The sequence below is a fragment of the Bubalus bubalis genome, chromosome 9, assembly GCF_019923935.1.
Source record: "Bubalus bubalis isolate 160015118507 breed Murrah chromosome 9, NDDB_SH_1, whole genome shotgun sequence".
NCBI lineage: Eukaryota > Metazoa > Chordata > Mammalia > Artiodactyla > Bovidae > Bubalus > Bubalus bubalis.
The window spans coordinates 48,258,287-48,280,997 of NC_059165.1; the positions used below are offsets into that span (position 1 = coordinate 48,258,287).

The 22,711-nt window shown below is 46.9% G+C and overlaps 1 protein-coding gene across 3 annotated transcripts; it reads left to right on the forward strand.

Moving 5' to 3' along the window:
- Positions 1-223: 223 nt before the first annotated feature.
- Positions 224-22,087, forward strand: ATOX1 (antioxidant 1 copper chaperone). 3 transcript variants are annotated; one of them, XM_006071641.4, is made up of 4 exons: positions 224-375; positions 8,070-8,145; positions 11,888-12,056; positions 20,776-22,087. In XM_006071641.4, the coding sequence occupies exons 1-3, from the start codon at positions 370-372 to the stop codon at positions 12,010-12,012; spliced, it is 207 nt and encodes a 68-aa protein (XP_006071703.1). In that variant the 5' UTR covers positions 224-369; the 3' UTR covers positions 12,013-12,056; positions 20,776-22,087. The 3 variants fall into 3 exon arrangements, with proteins under 3 accessions (XP_006071703.1, XP_044803367.1, XP_006071702.1); XM_044947432.2 differs by lacking the exon at positions 20,776-22,087 and adding an exon at positions 13,250-13,322; XM_006071640.4 differs by lacking the exon at positions 20,776-22,087 and adding an exon at positions 15,655-15,793 and having other exon boundaries at positions 226-375.
- Positions 22,088-22,711: the final 624 nt, after the last annotated feature.

Here is a 22,711-nt window from a genome sequence, read left to right on the forward strand (position 1 = left end):
GCTGTGTCTGGCCTGTTCACAGCAGGGGGCCCGGCCTTCCCAGCCCCTAATAGCAGCCTGACACCGAGCAGGCGTTCTAAAAATGGCCAACCAGCAAGGCAAGCTAGCCGAGCTGTCCCTCCCACCGCCTAGCGCAGACGTGGCTGGCGTCCAGGGGCCCCGTGCTGGCCGGAAGTCAGCGGAGAGGCCAACGGCCTTCAGGTGGCTGCCAGCCCGCAAGGCCAGAGGGGGCGGGGCCAGGACCGGAGGGGGCGGGGCCGGGACCAGAGGGCGGCTCCTGTGGCGTGCACACCCGGAAGCGTGGCCGCGTCAGCGCTCAGAGCCGGTGGAGGCGTAGTCACCGCCGCAGCCACCACCTCCTCCTCAATCATGCCGGTAAGTGGTCGCGCCGTCCCCGCCCCGCGCAGACCCTCGGCCTCCGGCTTGCTCGGCTGCCGGAGGGTCAGACGTCCCTCTTCAAGGGCTCTGGCAGCTGCCGGAACTGTCGCCTCACTTCTTGCCCCTCCCACCTAGCTCCCCCCAGCTTCTGCGACCCTCCAGAAAATCGGATCCCAAAAAGAATTTTATCTGGGAGTCAGGCTTCAGCATATGGAAGCTCCTAGCCTTCATGCGATTACAAGCCTAAACCTTTCATGCATAGACGGGGAAACTGAGACCACCCCAACAGGGGCAGGGAGTCGCAGAGATCACACAGGGAGTTGGTGGCTATCCGGAACGGGGACGGCTGGTCTCTGGGTGCCCCACCTGGATGCCTCTTCTGGTGGAGCTGGCCTGAAAGAGGGGTTTGCGGTGGCTTTTGCCTCCCATATAGGACGGGTGTTCAGAGATCTGTGTTTTTCTTCCCTTCCCCTGCCCACTCTTGAGTTTCAGGTTGGGCCGTGCTGAATGGAGAGAGTGCTTTCAACCTTTCCTACCGGTCACTTAATGAACCTGAACCCGTGGGCTCCAGAGAGGTTCGGGGTCCTGCCCAAAGTCACCAGTTTCTCAGTGGCAGAGTTTGGGATGGGCAGAGCAGGTCTTAGGGCACCTTTGCAACTGACTCAGTCTCATGGTCTCATTTTGTAGGTAAAAAATTAAGGCCTTTTTCAGATTACAAAAAAAGGTCCACTGATTTATTCAGGGTGGTGTTGAGAAATGGGTGCGCTCAGATTAAGCCCCTTATCTTCAGGGTCCAAGTCTCTCCTGATCTCACATGATAATTGCTCAATAAAAGTAGTCATGCTGGCTTGGGAGGAAGTTCTGTTCCTGATCTGATCTCGGGGCTCCTGGCTGGTGTCTTGTGGTGCTTAACACTTTTCCCCAGGGTTGCCTGATTTTATGGCTCTGCTCCAAGTGGGTACCCAGAGGTATCCCACAGATGCCCTGTGTCTTAGCAGCCTAGCTTTGGGGAGCTGACAGGTGAGCCAGAGGCTCCTCCGGGCCAGGTTACAAACATCTCAAGTGTCATTTCCTTTGGGTCTTGCCAGGCACCTTAAGACAAATCCTCAGACAACCCAAAGTATGAACAAAGAACCTGAGAGAACCAGCCCTCCCAGTTGAGCAAATCTGCCTGACAGTGTCAGAGAACAACACGAATCACTCTGGGTCTGGGATAGTGGAGGCTACCAGGTTTCGGTGGCTGGGTGGCATGAGGGAAAAGCCAGCTTGAGGGTGGCTCTATTCTAGGTTCACTTCTGGGCATTTATTTATTTTTTTATACTTCTGGAGATTTTGACAAAAGACCCACCAGAGTGGATGATCAGAATGAAGAGGGCACTTGGCAGTATTATCATGAGATGAAAAGCTGAAGGAAGAAGGGCATTAATCAAGGGACTCACACCAAAGCTGGAAAGGGAACAATGAGTCACCTGAGAGGTTTCTCACACAAACACTTGGAATCTCCGAAACTCCTTTGAAAAATCTGTGCCCCAACCCCACCCTTGCCAGCTGGTGACTTTAGACACACTGCTTTACCTCTCTGTCCCTTGATTTCCTCAGCATACAATGGGGATAAAAACTGCAACCTCACAGGACTGTCAGTAGTAGTAACAGGAAAAGTGCCAGTAAAATTCGTAACTCAGCCACTGACATAGTCCCGAAGGAATGGTAGCTCTTGTGTAGACCTAGGACAAATTGGGTAGAACTACAGCAGGCAGTTAACCCTGTGTTAACAAGGACCACAGTGGCTGTTCTCTGTCTGTCACCCTGAGTGAGTGACCTAACCTCAGCCTTCAAGAAGTGACAATACTAAGGCCTATCTTGTGGGGTTGTTGTGGTGATTAAACAAAGACATGCATGGACAATGCCTGGCACATAGTAGGCACTCTTAGTAAATTTCCAATCATCAAGGTGTTCAAAGACGGAATGTTCTGGATATTTGAGAAAGCATTTCGCCTCTGGGAGGCGTCTGGATGGTATGACTCCATTCCATTCCCGCCCTTCCAGTTCTGAGATTCTATTAAAGGATTGTACAGATGACTGGGCTTTTTCATCTTCTTTACAGAAACTGTTTTATAGGTGGCAGAGCAGAGGCGCTGAGGGGCTGGCTTTGTGCAAAGTTAAGCATTCAGTGGTGGGGCCAGTCCTAGGATTCTCTGTAAAGAACTGATTACTCTACTCATTAAGGAGGCTTTCCACAACCCCCATATTTGCTTTTGCAACTCAGAGGTACTGGAAGAGAGCACTGAATAACGATTGCCCATCTGCTGGCTTCTGACCTCTGTACTGTGCAGGATGGAAAGAGACCTGTCCTTCATAGCCAACAAAAGAAAGCTCTAGAGATCTATTGACTTTAGGTCCTCGGGCAGCAAAAACTTGTGCTCCTTCCCAAGGTGTCCCTATCTCGGGGTTTCTGCAGCCCCATTTGCTAGTTCAGAACCAGCAAGGTGTCCCTGGAGCCAGAAAAACCTGGATTCAAGTCCCAACCTCCATATATACCCACCACGTGACTGGGTGGCTTAGTCAACCCCTGGAACCTCAGTTTTCTCCTAAGTATAGTAGAGTGACTAGCTCCCTTTCCAAGCTGGGTGGGGACTGACTTAGATACTATATAAAGAGCATTTCACATAGTGGGTACTCAACAGATTTAGGTCTTATGTTGGTCTTGCAAACCTATTAAAGCTTTGGATTGGAATACAGATTCAAGCTACTGACCAATCTATTGTTGTTGTTGTGGACTATTTTAAAAATCTTTATTGAATTTGTTACCATATTGCTTCTGCTTTATGTTCTGGTTTTTTGGCTGTAAGGTATGTAGGATCTTAGCTCCCCAACCAGGGATCGAATCTGCAACCTCTGCATTAGAAGGCTAAGTCTTAACCACTGGACCACCAGGGAAGCCCCCCACCCCCACCCCCGCCCCACTGACTAATCTTGATTACCAATTACTCTAGAGCAGGAGTCAGCAAACTTTTTCTTAAAGGGCCAGACAGTAAATATCTAAGTCTTCATGAACCATATGGTCTGTTACAGGTCCTCAACTCGGCCATTCTAGTGTGAAAGTAAATGAATGAGCTTAGCTGTGTTTCAGTATAACTTTACAAAGCCAGGTTGCAGGCAGGCTGTAGTTTGCCAGTTTGTGTGCTGGAGCAGCATCTTAAACTATTATGTGGGCAGGAATGAGCTGGGTGTCTTGTTAAAAACCGAGGATTCTGATTCAGGAGGCCTGATGGTAGGACCTGAGAGTCTGCATTTCTGGCATGTTTCCAGGTGATGCTGATACTGAGAACCACCTAGCAAGATTTTGGAGTCCTCACTAGAAATCCTTATTTCCAGAATTTGTTGTGGTTGTTGCTGAATAGTCACAAAATTAGCTGAAAGAATCAAATGTGTTTAACTAGAAGAAAAGGAAGACTATTTTCTTTAAGGCAAGTTTTGCAGATTTGGCCTCAGTAAAATAGTGGTTTTCTGGTTGTGTAATGATGGTGCAAATGATGGTTATATAACTCAGCACTGAAAACCGAAGTACTTCACTCTTGGCCTCAGTTTCCCTTGTACAGCATGATGATAATCCAGACCCAACGATGGTTTGAGACTTGGAGAGAGCCTGAGAAGCCATTTAGACCAGTTTTTCTCAGGTGTGTGGTCTTACCCTTCTGTCTCCTCAGTGGGTTAAAATAAAAATGGAGGGTCCCAGGGCCCACCCAGAGCCACAGTGCCCACTGAGGCAGCCTGCAGACCTGGCTGGTCCCCAAGGCCTGAAGTGATTCTTATGTGCACTGAGGCTGAGAAAACTTAATTGGTTAATGGTTTAGATAAGGGAACTGGGGCCCTTAAGGGCAAGGATTTTGCCTGAGGTCTTCCAGTAAGAAACAGTGCTATGCCCAGAATTCCTATTAAGGTAACAGATTTGAAATACTCCATGAAAAATGTAGCCATAGTTTTTTGTTTTTTCTTCTTTTTAAGGGATAGAAAAGAGGGAAGTGGAATAAAGTAATAACAATAATAATCTGAATAGCTAACTTTCTTTTTTTTTTTTTGTTTGGCCACACCACAGAGTTTAGTTCCCCAACTGGGGATTGAACTCCGGCCCTTGGCTGTGAGACTGCAGAGTCTTAGCCACTGGGCCACCAGGAAAGTCCCTAACTTTTTACCCCAGTGGAACCTACTACTAGGCTCCAATCTCTTTACCTAACATACTAGTTATCTATCACTCCTGATTAATTGCCCCCCAGACTTAGTGGTTTAAGACAACAAATATTCATTAACTTACAGCTTGTGAGAGTCAGGACTCTGGAAGCAGTTTACTGGTGTTTCTGGCTCAGGGTCTCTCGGGAGGTGCGGTAACCATATTGTTCAGTGCTGTGGCCCTCTGAAGGAGGATCAGCTTTCAAGAGGGCTCCCTCACATGGCTGTTGGCCGAAGGGCTCAGTTCCTCACCGTGTGTACCTCTCCATAGGTTTGCTTGAGAGTCCTTAGGACATGACAGCCAGTTTCCTCTGGAGTAAATGATCCTAGAGAGAATAAGGCAGACAACACATGTCTTTTATGAGTTAGCCTCCAAGGTCCCCTAACATCACTTCAGCCATGTTCTACAAGACATACAGGCTAACCTTGAGATGTTGTAGGATGAGACTACTCAATGGCATAAATACCAAGAGGCAGATATCATAGAAGAAAAGCAAAAGACAAGGAGAAAAGGAAAGATATACCCATTTGAATGCACAGTTCCAAAGAATAGCAAAGAGAGATAAGAAAGCCTTCTTCAGTGCTCAGTGTAAAGAAATAGAGAAAAACAATAGAATGGGAAAGACTAGAGATCTCTTCAAGAAAATTAGAGATATCAAGAGAACATTTCATGCAAAGATGGGCATAATAAAGGACAGAAATGGTATGGACCTAACAGAAGCAGAAGATATTAAGAAGAGGTGGCAAAAATACACAGAAGAACTGTAGAAAAAAGATCTTCATGACCCAGATAATCACGATGATGTGATCACTTACCTAGAGCCAGATATCCTGGAATGCAAAGTCAAGTGGGTTTTAGGAAGCGTCATTACGACCAAAGCTAGTGGAAGTGATGGAATTCCAGTTGAGCTATTTCAAATCCTAAAAGATGATGCTGTGAAAGTGCTGCACTCAATATGCCAGCAAATTTGGAAAACTCAGCAGTGGCCTCAGGACTGGATAAGGTCAATTTTCATCCCAATCCTGAAGAAAGGCAGTTCCAAAGAATGCTCAAACTACCACACAATTGCACTCATCTCACATGCTAGTAAAGTAATGCTCAAAATTCTCCAAGCCAGGCTTCAATAGTACGTGAACTGTGAACTTCCAGATGTTCAAGCTGGTTTTAGAAAAGGCAGAGGAACCAGAGATCAAATTGCCAACATCCATTGGATCATCAAAAAAGCAAGAGGGTTCCAGAAAAACATCTGCTTTATTGACTATGCCAAAGCCTTTGACTATGTGGATCACCACAAACTGTGGAAAATTCTTAAAGAGAGGGGAATACCACACCACCTGACCTGCCTCCTGAGAAATCTGTATGCATGTCAGGAAGCAACCGTTAGAACTGGACATGGAACAACAGACTGGTTCCAAATAGAAAAAGGAGTATGTCAAGGCTGTATATTGTCACCCTGCTTATTTAACTTATATACAGAGTACATCATGAGAAATGCTGGGCTGGATGAAGCACAAGCTGGAATCAAGATTGCCGGGAGAAATACCAGTAACCTCAGATATGCAGATGACACCACCCTTATGGCAGAAAGTGAAGAACTAAAGAGCCTCTTGATGAAAGCAAAAGAGGAGAGTGAAAAAGTTGTCTTAAAACTCAACATTCAGAAAACTAAGATCATGGCATCTGGTCCCATCACTTCATGGCCAATAGATGGGGAAACAGTGACAGACTTTATTTTGGGGGGCTTCAAAATAATTGCAGGTGGTGACTGCAGCCATGAAATTAAAAGATGCTTGTTCCTTGGAAGAAAAGTTATGACCAACCTAGACAGCATATTAAAAAGCAGAGACATTATTTTGTCAACAAAGGTCCGTCTAGTTAAGGCTATGGTTTTTCCAGTAGTCATGTATGGATGTGAGAGTTGGACTATAAAGAAAGCTAAGTGCCGAAGAATCAATGCTCTTGATCTGTGGTGTTGGAGAAGACTCTTGAGAATCCCTTGGACTGCAAGGAGATCCAACCAGTCCATCCTAGAAGAGATCAGTCCTGAATACTCATTGGAAGAACTGATGCTGAAGCTGAAACTCCAATACTTTGGCCACCTGATGCGAAGAACTGACTCATTTGAAAAGACCCTGATACTGGGAAAGATTTGAAGGTGGAAAGAGAAGGGGATGACAGAGGATGAGATAGTTGGATGACATCACCTACTCAATGGACATGAGCTTGCATAAACTCCAGGAGTTGGTGATGGACAGGGAGGCCTGGCGTGCTGCAGTCCATGGGGTCACAAAGAGTTGGACACGACTGAGTGACTAAACTGAACTGAACTGAAGAGATCATGGGGCCATCTTGCATGCTGGCTGCTATGCTTAAAATCCTGTGTTCATTGTCTTCACCAGCCTGGAAAGGAACTCTCATCCCCATTTTTCAGATATAGAAACCAAGGCACAAAGGAGTAAGTAAAGTTCCTTACTCATGGCCACACAGCTACTAAGTGCCAGAGCTGGGATCTGAAGCCAGGTCTCATTTCCAGAGATTACAATAAAGGAAGTATTGGTATAAATAAACTTTGTTTGAAACCAAAGGAAGAACCCAGGGTTCTTCAAGCAGCTGTATCAATTATCCATTCCCTCAACAAACTGTATTAAGCCCCTCCTCTGTGCCAGGCACTCACCTTTCCCTTTACTGGGGATGCAGCAGTGAACTGAACAGAACTCATGTTCTGGGAGCTTGCCTTCATGCCCTTGGTTTGTTGGATATCCTGGATATGGTAGGATGTTGAGCCCACATGGAGAGTCCAGAAACTTGAGTCCTCTTACTGGGCCAGCTTTAGCTCACTGGGAACCCAGGCATATTCTCTCCCTTTCTGGGACTTAGGTGCTGCCTCTGAGGCACTTGGAATGTGACAGTGGTCTCTGTACTTCAGAATCACCATGGAAGCTTATTGGCAGTAGTGGACACCTCAGCCCTCTGGATTGCTGACCAGAACCTACAGTTTTTAATAAGCTCCCAGGTGATTCTAATGCAGAGAGTGATCTGATGCATAATTATGACCCCCAGATCAGCACTGCTCAGAGCATGCCTCCCGCCACTCCCCTGACCAGAGTTACTAGTGATCCTGAGACAACTGCATAGCTGAAAAATCAGAATGTTGAAAGTGAGACTAGAAACCCGCATTTTAAACTTCCTTCCCAGGTGATGCAATACATTGTGTGCCAGATACTGCTAAAAATTTTCTAGGGATTCTGTCCTTTAACACAACCACCTCTGAGATATAGAGACCCTGAGTTACTCCACTGTACAATTTAGTAGAGTGAGACTCAGGCTACTGATGAGTCTGATGACAGCCCGATCTTGCCTTTCTCTCTGCCCTCTGTCTTGGGGCCCTGAGTGGGCCTGCATGCTAGTGGGTGTGGGGGTCCCTGTGCAGGACCTGGCTCATGGTCCCCTTTGTCTGTTTCAGAAGCACGAGTTCTCGGTGGATATGACCTGTGAAGGCTGTTCTAACGCAGTCACTCGAGTCCTCAACAAGCTAGGAGGTGAGTGAGTGGCCCGGGTTGCGGGTGGGGTGGGGAGACTGGTACACTTACATTAAATGAATGCAGGCATGGAGCAGGAGAATCTTGAGTTTAAGCTGATAATAACAGTGAAACCAAAACGTACTGAGTTACTTGGCATGTGCCAAGTACTCTGCTTCATGGCTTCTGTGGATCATGTCATTTAATCCTCACCATAACCGTTTCAGATAGTTTCTTTGACCATCTCTGTTGCAAGCAGGAGGAAACTGAAGTTCAGAGAGGTTGAATGATCTATTGGTATCACACAGCTAGTAAATGACTCAGCCAGTAAATCTGGCCTGGAGGAGCCCTTGCAGGACTAGTTACTATGTTACATTCATCTCCACTGTGGTAACTTTTGTTATGTGATACATTTGAGTGTCATTTTCTATTAAGATTTTAAAAGTTGTAACATTTTAAAAAACAAACTTTCAGTCAGTCATGCTGGTAGAACTTCTAAAGCACCCCTTTTGGGTGTATTTAGAAAACCATTCTCCAGTCCCCTCACTTCTCATCTGCGGAAACAGGCCCAGAATGGGTTAGGGTCTGGTCCTGGGGTTCCATGAGATAACAACAGAGTTGTAATCAGAGTCCTGGGGGCAATCCGTCTTTTCAGATTTTCATTTCTGAAACCCTGGATAATAAAACACCCAATTTTCTTTCTCTTTGTATTTATTTTTAATTGAAGGATAATTGCTTTATAATATTTTGTTGGTTTCTGCCATACATCAACATAAATTAGTCACAGGTATTCATATGCCCCCTCCTTCTTAAACTTTCCTCCCAACTCCCACTGTTTTTGTTGTTCAGTCATCAAGTCATGTCCGACTCTTCTCAACCCATGTCCGACTCTTCTCAACCCAATGGACTGTAGCACACCAGGCCTTCCTGTCACCATCTCGGGGAGTCTGCCCAAGTTCATGTCCATTGAGTCAGACCTCCCACAATAATAACACCCAGTTTTCCAAGGGCTCTCATGGGGTTGTCATCTTGTTAGCACTTAAAACAGTCCTCTGAGCTATACTTTCCATCTGTGGAATGGGGATGTTGACACCAGGCCCCAGAGCAGGAAGTGACTTGCCCAGAGTCTCATAGTGAGTCCATGGCTAATTTCTAGACTGCAAACTGGAACCTGAACTTGAAAAAATCTGAAGCAATGGAAAGAACTTGACCACTAACTTCCTGTGTGACCATGGCCTCCTCTTCCCGGGCCTGGTTTTCCCCAGCTGTGGTATGGGAATGTCAGTCTCTTAGCTTTGCTCTGGATGCTTTAAGGTGAAACTCCACGGCTTACCTGGTGGCTCAGTGGTAAAGAATATGCCTGCCATTGCAGGAGACATGGGTTCGATCCCTGGGCTGGGCTGGGAAGATCCTACGTGCCACTGAGCAGCTAAGCTCGTGCACTACTAAGCATGTGTTCTAAAACCTGGAAACTGCAACTACTGAAGCCCATGTGCCCTCGAGTCTGTGCTCCACAAGAGGAGCCGCTGCAATGAGAAGCCTGTGCGCCGCAACCAGAGAGTAGCCCACACTCACCACAACTGGAGAAAAGCTCGCACAGCAACGAAGTTCCAGCACAGCCAAAAATAAATGCATTTTTTTTTTTATTTTTTAAAAGAGTGAAACCCTGCTCGGAAGCCCCTGTATACAAGCAGCAGGTCTGGATGAAGTGAAGGCCAGCGTGCTTTCATTCTTGCCAGCTCCAGAACACCTGCCTGGGGACCTGGGTTGCTAGAAACACAGCTTTGAAATCCACTGGGTCTCATGATCCCAGAGTGTCTTCTAGCTCTATGATGCCACCAGAATATTTACTCTAAAGAGGAGGGAGGCCCTTCTGAAGCAAAAGACAAAACCCAGAGTGCAGCCAGGATGCACTGCCCTCCGCCCCTGGTGTCCAGTAGGTCCAGAGTCAGGTTAGGACTGAATCCTGTGCCATGTGTTTTTTGAGGTCCCTTCACTGGTGCGCCCACAAGGGCTGGCTGACCCCAACTCCTTCATGTTCTGATGGGGAGACTAGGGCCTGTGATGGGCAGGACCCAGCCGACATCAGTGGTGAAGCCAAGCCTGGGACTCTGCCTTTGTTATTTCAACAAGACCCGTTTGTACCTACTCACATATGCCACCAAGGGTCCTTAAATGGACACAGCTCTTTAGGAGGGCAGTTCTGCAATATCTGTGAACATTTAAAGTACACCAATATTTTGCCCCACACTTTCCATTTTATGAATTCATGGTATAGAAATATTTTCACAAGTTTTATAAGATATGTTCAAGTATGTCCACATTGTTTTGATCATAGTGAGAAATTGGAAGCAACCTCAGTGTCTTGTAGAGGGGGACTGAGTAGATGGATGGTGTGTGTGCACAGTTGCTCAGTTGTGTCCAACTCTTTGTGATCCCATGGCCCGTAGCCCTCCAGGTTCCTCTGTCCATAAGATTCTCAAGGGAAGAACACCGGAGAGCGTTGCCATTCTCTGCTCCAGGGGATCTTCCTGATTCAGGGATCAAACCTGAGTCTCTTGTATCTCCTGCAGTGACAGGCAGATTCTTTACCACTGGGCCACTTGGGAAGCCCTGTGATACAGTAACACTGTGGGATATGGTGTGGCTGTCAAAAAGAATGAAGTAAGTCTCTATATGTGCTAAGATGGCAAGGTGTCCTGGACACTGGAAAGTGACATATAAGTAACTTGTTTACAGAGTATGATGCTACTTTGGAAAATGACTTTTCATTTGTCCATCAGGAGAAACACTTGATGAGTCCCTATTATTCAGTGATTCTTAGAGGCAGGAAATAGTAGGGGGCCTTACAATTTCAAATTTTATTCAAAAATGGTTGTCTTTTTTTTTTTTTTTTTTTTAATGGCGTGTCTGGGGACTTCCCAGGCAGTCCAGTGGTTAAGACTTCATGCTTCCACTGCAGGGGGCACAGGGTTGATCCCTGGTCAGGGAACTAAGATCCCACAAACCACAGAATGTGGCCAAAAAAAGAATTGGCATGTCTGTATTACTTTTGCAATTAAGAAAAAAAATTTTTTTACAGCCCTTATTTAGAGGAGAGATAGACAAATTATAGCCTTTGGGCCCACAGTCTGTTATTGCATAGCTGAGAATGGTTTTTACATTTTTTCAGGCATGTAAAACAATATGGGGCTTTCCAGGTGGCTCACGTGGTAAAGATCTGCCTACCAATTCAGGAACCACAAGAGAAATGGGTTCAATCCCTGGGTCGGAAAGATCCCCTGGAGAAGGAAATGGCAACCCACTCCAGATTCTTGCCTGGGAAATCCCATGGGCAGAGGAGCCTGGCAGGCTGCAATACATGCATTCGCAAAAGAGTTGGACACAAAAGCGAAAGTCGCTCAGTCATGTCCAGCTCTGTGACCCCATGGACTATACAAGTCATGGAATTCTCCAGGCCAGAATACGGGTAGCCTTTCCCTTCTCCAGAGGATCTTCCCAACCCAGGAATCAAACCCAGGTCTTCCACATTGCAGGTGGATTCCCTGCCAGCTGAGCCAGCAGGGAAGCCACAACAACACAAAACAATCTACAGAAGATGATGGGGCCGAGTCCATGCAGCTCACAGTTCCTAAACCATGGGCTCTCTGGCCCTTTTCAGAAGTTTGCCAATCCCTGGTGTAGAGGAGAGGGAAAGAGTAGGGTGAACAATTTAGGAGCCTGACTGGGTATATGTCTGTCTTCCCCACCCCACTTCCTGCAGGAGTTCAATTTGACATTGACCTGCCCAACAAAAAGGTCTGTATCAACTCTGAGCACAGCGTGGACACTTTGCTGGAGACCCTGGGGAAAACAGGAAAGGCTGTCTCCTACCTTGGCCCCAAATAGAGAGGCCCCATCCAGCAGCCTGCAGGATGGACCAACATGGGCAGGTGGGTAAGGCCCCAACATGGCCACCAAGTATATCATTACCTAATGCAAACCACAAGCTCAGGGACTCCTTCCAATTTCCCGCAAGCAGAAAGAGCACTGCTTGATGTATCCCGGAGACCCCTCTATGACTTTGGGCTATAGTTTGTGATCAACAGGGTTTAAATGTAAGCATCTGGCCCTGGGCAGTGTGTCTTTTACTTTGGTAATATAACGGTCCCTTCAGAGGTATTATACTTCACTTACTCCCTAAGCTTTGTTCACTGACCAGGTAAGTGAATTCACCTTGGTTTCCATCCCCACTTAGAACTGTTGTCAGCTTCCCAAACATGCCCTTTTCCCAGACTGGTGCAAAAACAGTGTGATCAGTTTGGTAGCTTCTTAAAGCTTACTGTATGACCCAGCCATTCCTTGCCTAGTATTTACCCAAGAGAAATGGGAAGCACTGTCTATACAAAGACTTGTAAATACTGGTAGTGGCTTGACTTGTAATAGCCCAAAGCTGGAAACAACCCAGTGTCCATCACTAGGTGAGTAAACAAACTGTGTTATAGCCATGTAATTGAATACTATTGTCCATGCAACAACTTCAGTGAATCTCACATATAAAAGAAGTGAGTGAAAGAAGCCAAGAACAGGAAACGTACTGTATGCTTTCATCTATGGAAATTCTAGAAAAATGAACACTAGTCTGGTGAGGGTATGTGGGTGTGTGTGTGTGTTAGTCGCTCGGTCGTGTCCGACTCTGCGACCCCATGGACTGTAGCCCACCAGGCTCCTTTGTCCGTGGGATTCTCCAGGCAAGAATACCGGAGTGGGTTGCCCTTTCCTTCTCCATGTGGGTGTATTCATCTGATAAGTTACAGATCATTACATTGTACACTAAAGTATAACATACAGCCATCAAAGGTGAAAAACAACAGAAACAAACCTCAGCAGCGTGTTTAAGCTGGCTGTTCCCTTTGATTTTACACAATCCAGAAAAGCAGGTGGCACCGTGCCAGCACCCTTCACTGTGGAGCCAGGGCAGACTTTAGTCATCCGTGCAGCGTTCCTTCCCTCTGTGCCCAGTCACAGCCTCAGAACCCTTCAGAGCACAGCCCTCCTAGGGGTCACTGCCCCTGTGCACCTTTAATGCGTGGATGACAACAATCACGACATCCCTAATGTCGGCCAGGGCTCTCACTGTAATCAGGAAACACACGGCCTGGAGAAGGGAAGTGACTTGACCAAAGCTTCACGCAGATGAGTGCCAGGAGCAGGCTGCAAGTCAGGTGTCCAACCACCTGGCGGGCCACGGCAGTGACCTTCAGCCGCAGCCTCCTTCCTAAAGGTGGGTGTTGGAATCTGCGCCGTGGCAATGTGCTGTGTGTCTGGTGACATCACATGCAGATCAGGTGTGCCTGTCTTCCTCTTCCCCTTTCTGCCCATGGATACAACCATGTTCAGGAAGGAGCCCAGGGTGAATAATCAGTTTTCCAGGGGTCTAGTTTTAGCTCTGCCCTCAGTTCACACTCTGACTTTGGACATCCGTCTTTTATTCCTGAGACCTAGTCCTCTCTCCTGCAAAATGGGGCTGTAACCTCTACCTTGCTTTCCTGCCTTGTGGGGGTTGCTATGACGTCCCTCTGAATATGAAGGATGCTCTTTAAAGGGAGAGTAATGTTTCCACCATACCAGTGTTCATCCAGAGAAGGCAATGGCACCCCACTCCAGTACTCTTGCCTGGAAAATCCCATGGACGGAGGGGCCTGGTGGGCTGCAGTCCATGGGGTCGCTAAGAGTCGGGCACGACTGAGCAACTTCACTTTCACTTTTCACTTTCATGCATTGGAGAAGGAAATGGCAACCCACTCCAGTATTCTTGCCTGGAGAATCCCAGGGACAGAGGAGCCTAGTGGGCTGCCATCTATGGGGTCCCACAGAGTCGGACACGACTGAAGCGACTTAGCAGCAGCAGCAGTGTTCATCATGGTGGATCCTGTGTCCCTGGGGTTTTGGGAGGGAAGGGGGGACCCTGGGCCCCTCCATCTAACCTAAGTAGCCCTATTTTATATTGGGTATAAGATTGTGTTTGTACTAGTCTCTATTGCAAGGATGGATGGAGGAAGGGAAAAGTTACTCAGTGGCTCCACACATGGGGGAGCCCCAGTGTAGACACACTGAATTGGAAACTCCTGACTTGAGCATGCAAATTTTAACTAAAAAATTAATACCTAGACTTCCCTGGTGGTCCAGTGGTTCAGTGGCTAACACTCTGCATGCCCAATTCAGGGGGCCCGAGTTCAATCCCTGGTCAGGGAACTAGATCCCGCATGCCTCAACCAAGACCCAACACAGGCAAAAGAATTAAAAAAAAAAAAAAAAATATATATATATATATATATATATATAAAGTAATACCTGCCAATTGTAAACCATGTATAGCTTAATGTGTGTTTTTTCTCATAGTAGGCTCTTCTTTTTAAATTGAGATGAAATTCTCATAACGTTCAACTAACCATTCCTCACATGTACCGCTCATGGGCCTGTATAGTGTGTTCACAGTGTTGTACCTCCACTCCAGTTTCAAAACTTTCATCACACTGGGAAGACTCCCTGTACCCATTTAAGCTCACACTCATTCCCTGCTGCCTCCTTTCTCCATCCCCTGGCAACCACAAATCTGCTTTCTGCCCTTCTGGACGCACCTCTTCTGGATGCTTCCTACAAAAGGAAACGTTACATGACCTTTTGTGTCTGGCTTCTTTCATTCAGCATAATGTTTTCAGGATTCACTCAAGCTTAGCATGTACCAGTACTTCATTCCTTTCAATGGCTAGATAGAACGTTCTCATAGTAGTTTTCATAATTTATCTATTTTAGCTTTTTTTTTTTAATTATAGGAACTATCAAAACTATGCAAGTGGAGTCGTAAAATGAATCTCCACATGCCCGTCACCCAGATCCAACATTATCGAGTCATTACCATCATCTCATCCACGGCCCACTCTCACCACCCCCGTATTCACAGCAAATTCAGGCATCATAGAGTTTGGTCTGCACACCTGTCAGTAACGATGTGTAGTATAAAGAGGCTCCTGGAGGTTCATACCACAGCACTGGGTGAGAATCACTGATCAAGCCAGTTTTACTCCCATACACCAGGCAGCATCTGTCTCTGAGTCTGTTTAAAGAGGCTCCCCAGTGACTGATTGGAAGCCAGGTTCAGGAACCAAAGGATGAATGTTTATTGGTTATTAGGTCTCCTTGATCATCTGGCTCTTAGCAGATTTGTTTGCTCATGGCTTTTTTTTGTTGCCATCCCAGTTAAGTTGAAACAGGGCAGAGGAAGTGCTCCAGCAGCCCTGCCAGAGCCTGAAAGAGGGCTTCAGCAGTGGCCTGGAAGAGGGCTTCAGCAGTGATCAGCTTAGCAAGGTCAAGGCATTCTTGTAGGAGCGGCGTGCAGGGCTGGACATGGGGTTCTAGTCCTACTCGGCACCTGGGTTTCCCACTTCACCCCCTGCAACTGCCTCTTAGTGCATCTTGACTGCGTTTGTAATGTCTCCATGTGCACAGCAGATGGCACCAGTGTTCCACCTCACTTCTCATTTCTTCCAGGACGCTGATCCTCTCCTGCCTTCCAGACAGATCTAGGACCTGGCAATCCCACCCAGCAGTGGTAGTCCTGCGGAGACCCTCATTTGCCCTGCTCCTCTGTAGCTTCCCTGCAATAAAGTCAAGCCGATTTTGCTGGTGATACTGTCTCTTGCCTGGTCTTGTCACTTGCTTACGTGCTGTGCTGTGCTGCTCACATGTTGCTGTGAAGGAAATAACTACAGTGCTTCCTTGGGTTGGTGTTCTGACAGCTCCCAGGTCCAGTGGATCCTGAATCTTGGCTGTGTGAGCTTTTGCAGATCACTCACCCTCTCTGGGCCTCACTTTTCCTCATGTATAAGTGAAGGTGTTGGGTTCGGTTGGTGATCCTCTTTCTTTTCACTACTTTCTTAGACTCCATATGTTGAAAAACTTTTGTCTGTCAAGTGAATGCATTTAAGGGATGTAAAATTGTATGGTAATGGGAATAATGATGGGAAGATGTACTTGTATATCAGAATAATGGGAAGAGAGAGACTGTCTGGGGTAGAGTCCAAGCTCCACATCTCCCAGCTGGGCCACGTAATCTCTTGGTGTCCACAGGCATAAAATGTGGTAACAGCATCTCTTGCAAATGGTGGTTGTGGGGATTAAATGAGATGACTCATGTAAATCACTTAGAGAGTGCTTGCCAGTTAGAAATCACTCAGTGAACATTCTCTATTCACGTACATTTTTTTGATGTGTATTTAATTAATCAAATATCTATAGAGATGGCAATTAGAATCCCAGTCAACCTAGAAGTTAGTGCCTCACAGAGTTGATTCAGTTATACAAAACAAAGGGAATGTTTTCATTTGTATAGCTTTATTTACTTTTTTAAAAATACTTTAAAGCAGCAGCTCTCAAACTGTTTCATCTCAGGACCCTTTTACACGCTTGAACATTTCTGAGTGTCTCAAAGAGTTTATGGTTATGTGGGTTATGCCATGGTAGAAATTAAAACAGGAATGTTTGAAACACAAGAATACATAAGCACATCTCCCATGGGCCATTGGGGCGAGATGAGGTCATCACACAGCATTTAGATCCTGGAAACTTCACTGCATGATTGTAAGAGAAAGGGAAAAAAAGGCATCTTGTGGGAGCAGTTTTGACCTGGCATTCCTACTGAAAGGTCTTGGGAACCACATCACTGCTTTGATCAGTGACCTGAGATGAGATGAGACCTGGCTCTGCCTTCGGCCACCTGTGACCTTGGACCAGTCACCCCGTCTGTCCCAGAAGTAGTTTCCTCCTCTGTACAGTGCACAGCATCTGCACCCCAGGGGCCTTAAGTAAAACTCTGCCAGCTCTAAACTGTGTGCTAGTGTAATTCTGGCCCATTATGAGAGCATTAAAACAAGTCTCATCCCTTTCTGCCTTTGTGGTCCCTCAGGGGCACAGGGCCTCTCCCAGCCTTCCCGGTATCTAGGTGTCTTGGCCACAAGATGGCGCTATTCTTTGGCTTTGACCATCCATGGAGAGTTTCTGTGGACTCTGGGAGTACAAACTTGAGTTTTTCCATTTTCACAGCTTCCCAGGAGACCTGGTTGATGCTGGCTGGCCCACTGGGAACACCCAAGGATGGAGACACTGGTGCCTCTTGGGGCGAGTGGTCCTTGGAGGAGTTCCTTTGCTTTGATTCTTCTCCACCCTACCACTCCCTGCTGGAATCCAGGTTTCCAGCTGAGGCCCTAGGTTTTGGTCTTCAATGCCCCAAGCAGCGGGAGCCAATGAGATCCCACAGCAGGGTGTGTGTGTGTGTTGTGGGGGGAGCAAATGTGTCCACATGTCACCCTGGTGCTTGCCCCAGTGCCTGACCCCAGCCCACCTGCTCAGCCTTCCCAGCCCTCTCTACAGCCAGCTGCATCTCCCAGCTGCCTTGCTTTTGTTCACACTGCCTCAAGATGGAATGATCTCGCCTGCCTCCCCACCACCGCCTGTCTCCCCACCACCGCCTGTCTCCACGTACAAATTCCTTTCCCTCCCTTGCATACCACAGCCTCCAGGAAACCTCCACAACTGGAAGTAATTTATATCTCCTCTTGGCCCTCCCAGCATTTATCCTCCTAGCTTCAGGGCTGAGGCAAAGCTTTTCATCCACGTGTCTTTCCTGTCCTTAAAGATCAGGCCACACATCTGTTCCCTCAGTGCAGAAAGCAGGCACAGTGGGGATATTTGATTGGATGTGTAATGGCTGCTATTTGGGGGCTTTTTATTGTGCATCCTGCCCTTATGTTTATGTCATTCTTTTTTTTTTTTTTTAATTTATTTATCTTTTAATTGAAGGATAATTGCTTTACAGAATTTTGTTGTTTTCTGTCAAACATTAGCATGAATCAGTCATAGATGTACATAGGTCCCCTCCCTTTTGAACCTCCCACCCATCTCCCGTCCCATCCCACCCCTCTAGGTCAATACAGAGCCCCTGTTTGTTTCCTGAGACATACAGCAAATTCCCATTGGCTATCTATTTTGCATAAGGTAATGTGAGTTTCCATGTTACTCTCTCCATACACCTTGCCCTCCCCTCCCCCTCCCCGTGTTCATAGACTGTTCTCTGTATCTCCACTGCTGCCCCGTAAATACATTAATCTGTACCATCTTTCTAGATTCCATATATATGTGTTAGTTTACAATTTTTATCCTTCTCTTTCCGACTTACTTCACTCTGTATGATAGGCTCTAGGTTCATCCACCTCATTAGAACTGACTCAAATGCATTCCTTTTTATGACTGAGTAATATTCCATTGTGTATATATCCCACACCTTCTTTATCGATTCATCTGTCAGTGGACATCTAGGTTGCTTCCATGTTCTAGCTATTGTACATAGTACTACAATAAACATTGGGGTACACGTGTCTTTTTCAATTTTGGTTTCCTCAGGGTGTATGCCTAGAAGTGGGATTGCTGGGTCATATGGTGGTTTTATTCCTAGTTTTTTAAGGAATCTCCATACCGTCTTCCATAGTGGCGTATCAGTTTACATTTGCACGAATGGTACAGGAAGGTCCCCTTTTCTCCACACCTTCTCCAGCATTTATTGTTTGTGGACTTTTTGATGATGGCCATTCTGACTGGTGTGAGGTGATATTTCATTGTAGTTTTGATTTGCATTTCTCTAATAATATGACATTCATTTTTATCTGGTCCCTGTAAGACAGTGGACCAGGACAGACTCAAACATGGTAGAAGTGTAGGAGGCATTCTTTGAGTTAATCTTATAGAGGCAGCAATTACCTGGTCCAATCCTTTTAGCAGGTTTATATTTTTGTAAAAGGTCCCTGTGTGAATACAGCAGTCTGGAGCCCCTCTTGGGGCTCACTATTCCAGGCTCCCATCACCTTTGCCTCTGTCCACCTTCCCCCCGTGTCCTCCATGGCCAAAGCCCTACCTTTTCCAGGGCTGACATACCCAGGGCTGGAGAGAAGCCACACAAGCCCTATGGTGCTGGAGGCAGAGCCCCAGCAGAGTCCAGTGCTGGACTTGGGAGAAGGTAGCAGAGGGTCCACAGAGGGAGTCTCTCAACTCTGAGCAAGCTTGAACAAGTCATCTCCTATCCATGTCTCCTGTTAATTACAAGTTTTTGACTTTTTTTTTTTTAACAACTTTAATGAGGTATAACTTCATTTGATAAATGGCACACAACTTAACCCTATATATAATATTAAAGGATATACAGACACGCTCATGAAACTATCACCACAATCAAGAGAGTGATGTTCATCACCTGGGAAACTCATCAGACCCCTTGGTAACCCTCCCACCCCTCCCTCCACCCCCAAATAACCACCAATCTGCTTTCTGCCGCTATCAGTCAGTTTTAAGTTCCTAGACTTTTCTATAAATACAGTCATACAGAATAGACTCATTTCTGTCTGGCTTTTCCCACTCACCACAGTGACTTTGGAATTCACTCATGTTATTGAGGTCTCAATAGTTTATTTCTTCCTATCACTGAGTAGTATGCCTTTGTATGGCCATACCACAAAGTATTCTTCATTCAACATTGATGGACACTGGACTTGTTTCCAGTTTTTTAAACTACTCTCTGGTGCCGGTCTGGTTCCACAATGGCTCCACAGGGTACAGGAGTGTGCCAAATCAAGGCAGAAGCCAAACCAAGGCAGATGCCAAACCAAGGCAGCTTAACATACAGTTTTACCTACCCAGCTCCCTCCTACAGCCCAGAGGTATTAAGCCACACTCAGGACTTGAGCAGATCTGGGTGCAAATTCTACCTCCACTACTTACTAACTGCATGGCCTTGAGGGGAAAGTAATGGATTCTTTTGTGCAACTCACTTCCTCATCTGTACAACGCAGATCATGACATATCTACCTCAGCTGGCTATTGTGAGATTATACAAGGTGGCTTACGTTAAGACTCTGAGACTGAAATAGGAATGCCTAATGCTTGATGGTGGCATTCCACAAATCAAGTCTTTTGAACAAAAAGTTTCACCATTATGCAACTTGAAGTTTGAAAACTAGAATTTGTAGATCTGCAGATCTGGATCCTTTCAACCCTGCAGACTATGAGAAGGAAAAATGAACCCTCAAGCATGGCACTGAGTGGGAGGAGAGCGGTGGTTGTTCAGGTCACAGCCCTCTCCGTGGCATTCTCCTTTAATTAGGGATGGTCTCTTCAAAAACACAAGCCTGTAATTTCTGGGGAGTGTCCCGCAGAGCTGCTTTTAGATTTCCATGTCTTTAGGGGCTGTGGTCACTTAGTTTAAGTGGATGAGAGAAAGCTTGGGGAGCTGATCTGCTCCCCAGGAAGGGATAGGTCTACAGATCTCAGACTGCCAGTCAGAACTTTGAAAGATAATATCAAAGCCTCTGGAAACAAGGCCTCTGCTATCCCCCACTGGTCTGCTCATCCTGGGCTCCTAGCATCCTAGTCCTTTTAGGACTAAAAATCCCCAGACAGCTAGAAGCCAGCTGGATCTTAGATGAGAATGCAGCTCTGCAGACAAACAGATGGGTTCAGTGCCAGCCTGGCTGTTTCCTGATGGCATGAGCTTGGGAGGTTGCTTAACTGTCCTCAGGATCTCAGTTTTCTCATCTGTAAAATAATAACTATGCCTTTTTCTCACAGTGAAATGAGATGATGCAGGCACACGGTGGGTGCTCAGCCTGGCTACTGTTATCATCATTGCAGAGTCTTGGGGAAGAAGACCTGGCTGGTTGTCCAGTCCAATGTCCACACACACCCCCACCCTGCCTCCCCCCGATAGTGGGGCCCCAAGTCTTGGCCTGCATACCAGCCCTGAGAGAGAGCTCTACAAGCAACTGGCTCAACTCCAGACAGCTCTGGGCGGCGGGGAAATTCTGGTGTTGAGCCCACACACATCTCCCCAGCACTTCTCATAATGGAGGCTAGATATATCATGACACTCAGGCATCAGTCCAGCCGCTCCCCATGGTGGTGCCTCAGAGGCAGAACACACTCCCTTACCCATTCCTACTCCCATCCCTGGCCCACCCCCTCAGCTCTTCCTCGGGGACACAGCTGGAGTCATCAGACCACCTGGTCACCAGCCTCCTTGTTAATGCCGCGCCCACCCCCCCCCCCCCCCCCGCTTTTTTTTAGCTGTACCTCAGGGCAGGTAGGATCTTAGTTCCCTGATAAGGGATCAAACCTGTGCCCCCTACAGTGGAAGCATGGAGTCTTAACCACTGAACTTCCAGGGAAGTCTTCCTTGATGCCCTTTTGATAGTGGAAGCCGAGAAAACACAAGAGAGCCGAGCAGCCCTGGGCCCCCACTGCTGCTAGGCCCACTCATACGGTTCCTGGCACCTGGCTCATGTGCCACCCCACCCGACTTGACTTGATCCCCACCCTACTCCGCTTGACATTTTGGGGAGTGTGTTCCTGAATCCTATGGCTCCATAATAGGTCTGAGGCTACCTGGTCAGGCCACCGCCCATCTCAGACCTGACCCCTCCCCTGCTCCGTCACTGCCCCTCCCAGGGTCCAGTTTGGAAACCATCCTCCCTTAAGCGCCACTGACGGGTATCTAGCTCCTTTTTTTCTTTTCTTCTTTCTGGTCTAAACAGAAGCTGTGGTTCCCTCTGTATTCCTGGTAATTAGAGGCCAGAAAAGCCACTGAGATGGTAGGAAGGGCTAGAGGGAGAGGTGGAAGGTTAGAGGCTGGGGGAGCAGCCCGGAACCTCTAAGTGCTTCAAGTGCCCTCCAGTGCTGAGACAAGCTCCCCAGACCCTTCTACCACCACCTCCTGCCTCTGCCTCCTCCTCACACCAAACTCCAGAGGTGGCAGAGGCCTTGAGGAATTCTAGAATGTTAGAACTGGACAGCTCTTTAGAAAGAAAAACTCCTACTGCCTCATAATGGAACTATGTAAGTTGTGATGGTGATACAGAATTAAAACCATCTTATTTATAAATCACTCCCTGCATTATAATCTCTACATGATGAAGAAAGTCTGTGTAACGTTTTGGTGTATTTCTTTCTACATCTTTTTGGTGCTTATGTAAATATTTATGTGCATGCATGCTCAGTTGCTCAGTAGCCCACCAGGCTCTTCAGTCCACGGGATTCTCGAAGCAAGAATAATGGAGTGGGTTTCCAAATCCTCCTCCAGTGGATCCTTCCAACACAGGGATCGAACCCACATCTGATGCATCTCCTGCATTGCAGGCAGATTCTTTACCACTAGCTACCAGGGAAGCCCCGTAAACATATATATATATGTAAACATAAAAGGCAATATACTGTAGTGTTTCAAACTTAGGCTCTGCAATTAGACTGTGTGGGTTTAAATTCCAGCTCCATATCTACTGGCAAATTATTTAACCTACCTAGTTTATTGCTTTAGCCCTCTCTAGTTTCAGTGCACAGTCTTCTCATTGCAGTGGCTTCTCTCGTTGCGGAGCATGGGCTCTGGGACGCCGTGGGCTCAGCGGTTGCAGCTCCTGGGCCCTAGAGCACAAGCTCAGTAATTGCAGCACACGGGCTTAGTTGCCCTGCAGCATGTGGGATCTTCCTGGATCAGGGATCAAGCCCATGTCCC

Coding starts and splice junctions, on each gene's coding strand:
- ATOX1 (XM_006071641.4), top strand. Junction 8,146..11,887: donor AGTCCTCAACAAGCTAGGAG/GTGAGTGAGTGG, acceptor CACTTCCTGCAG/GAGTTCAATTTGACATTGAC.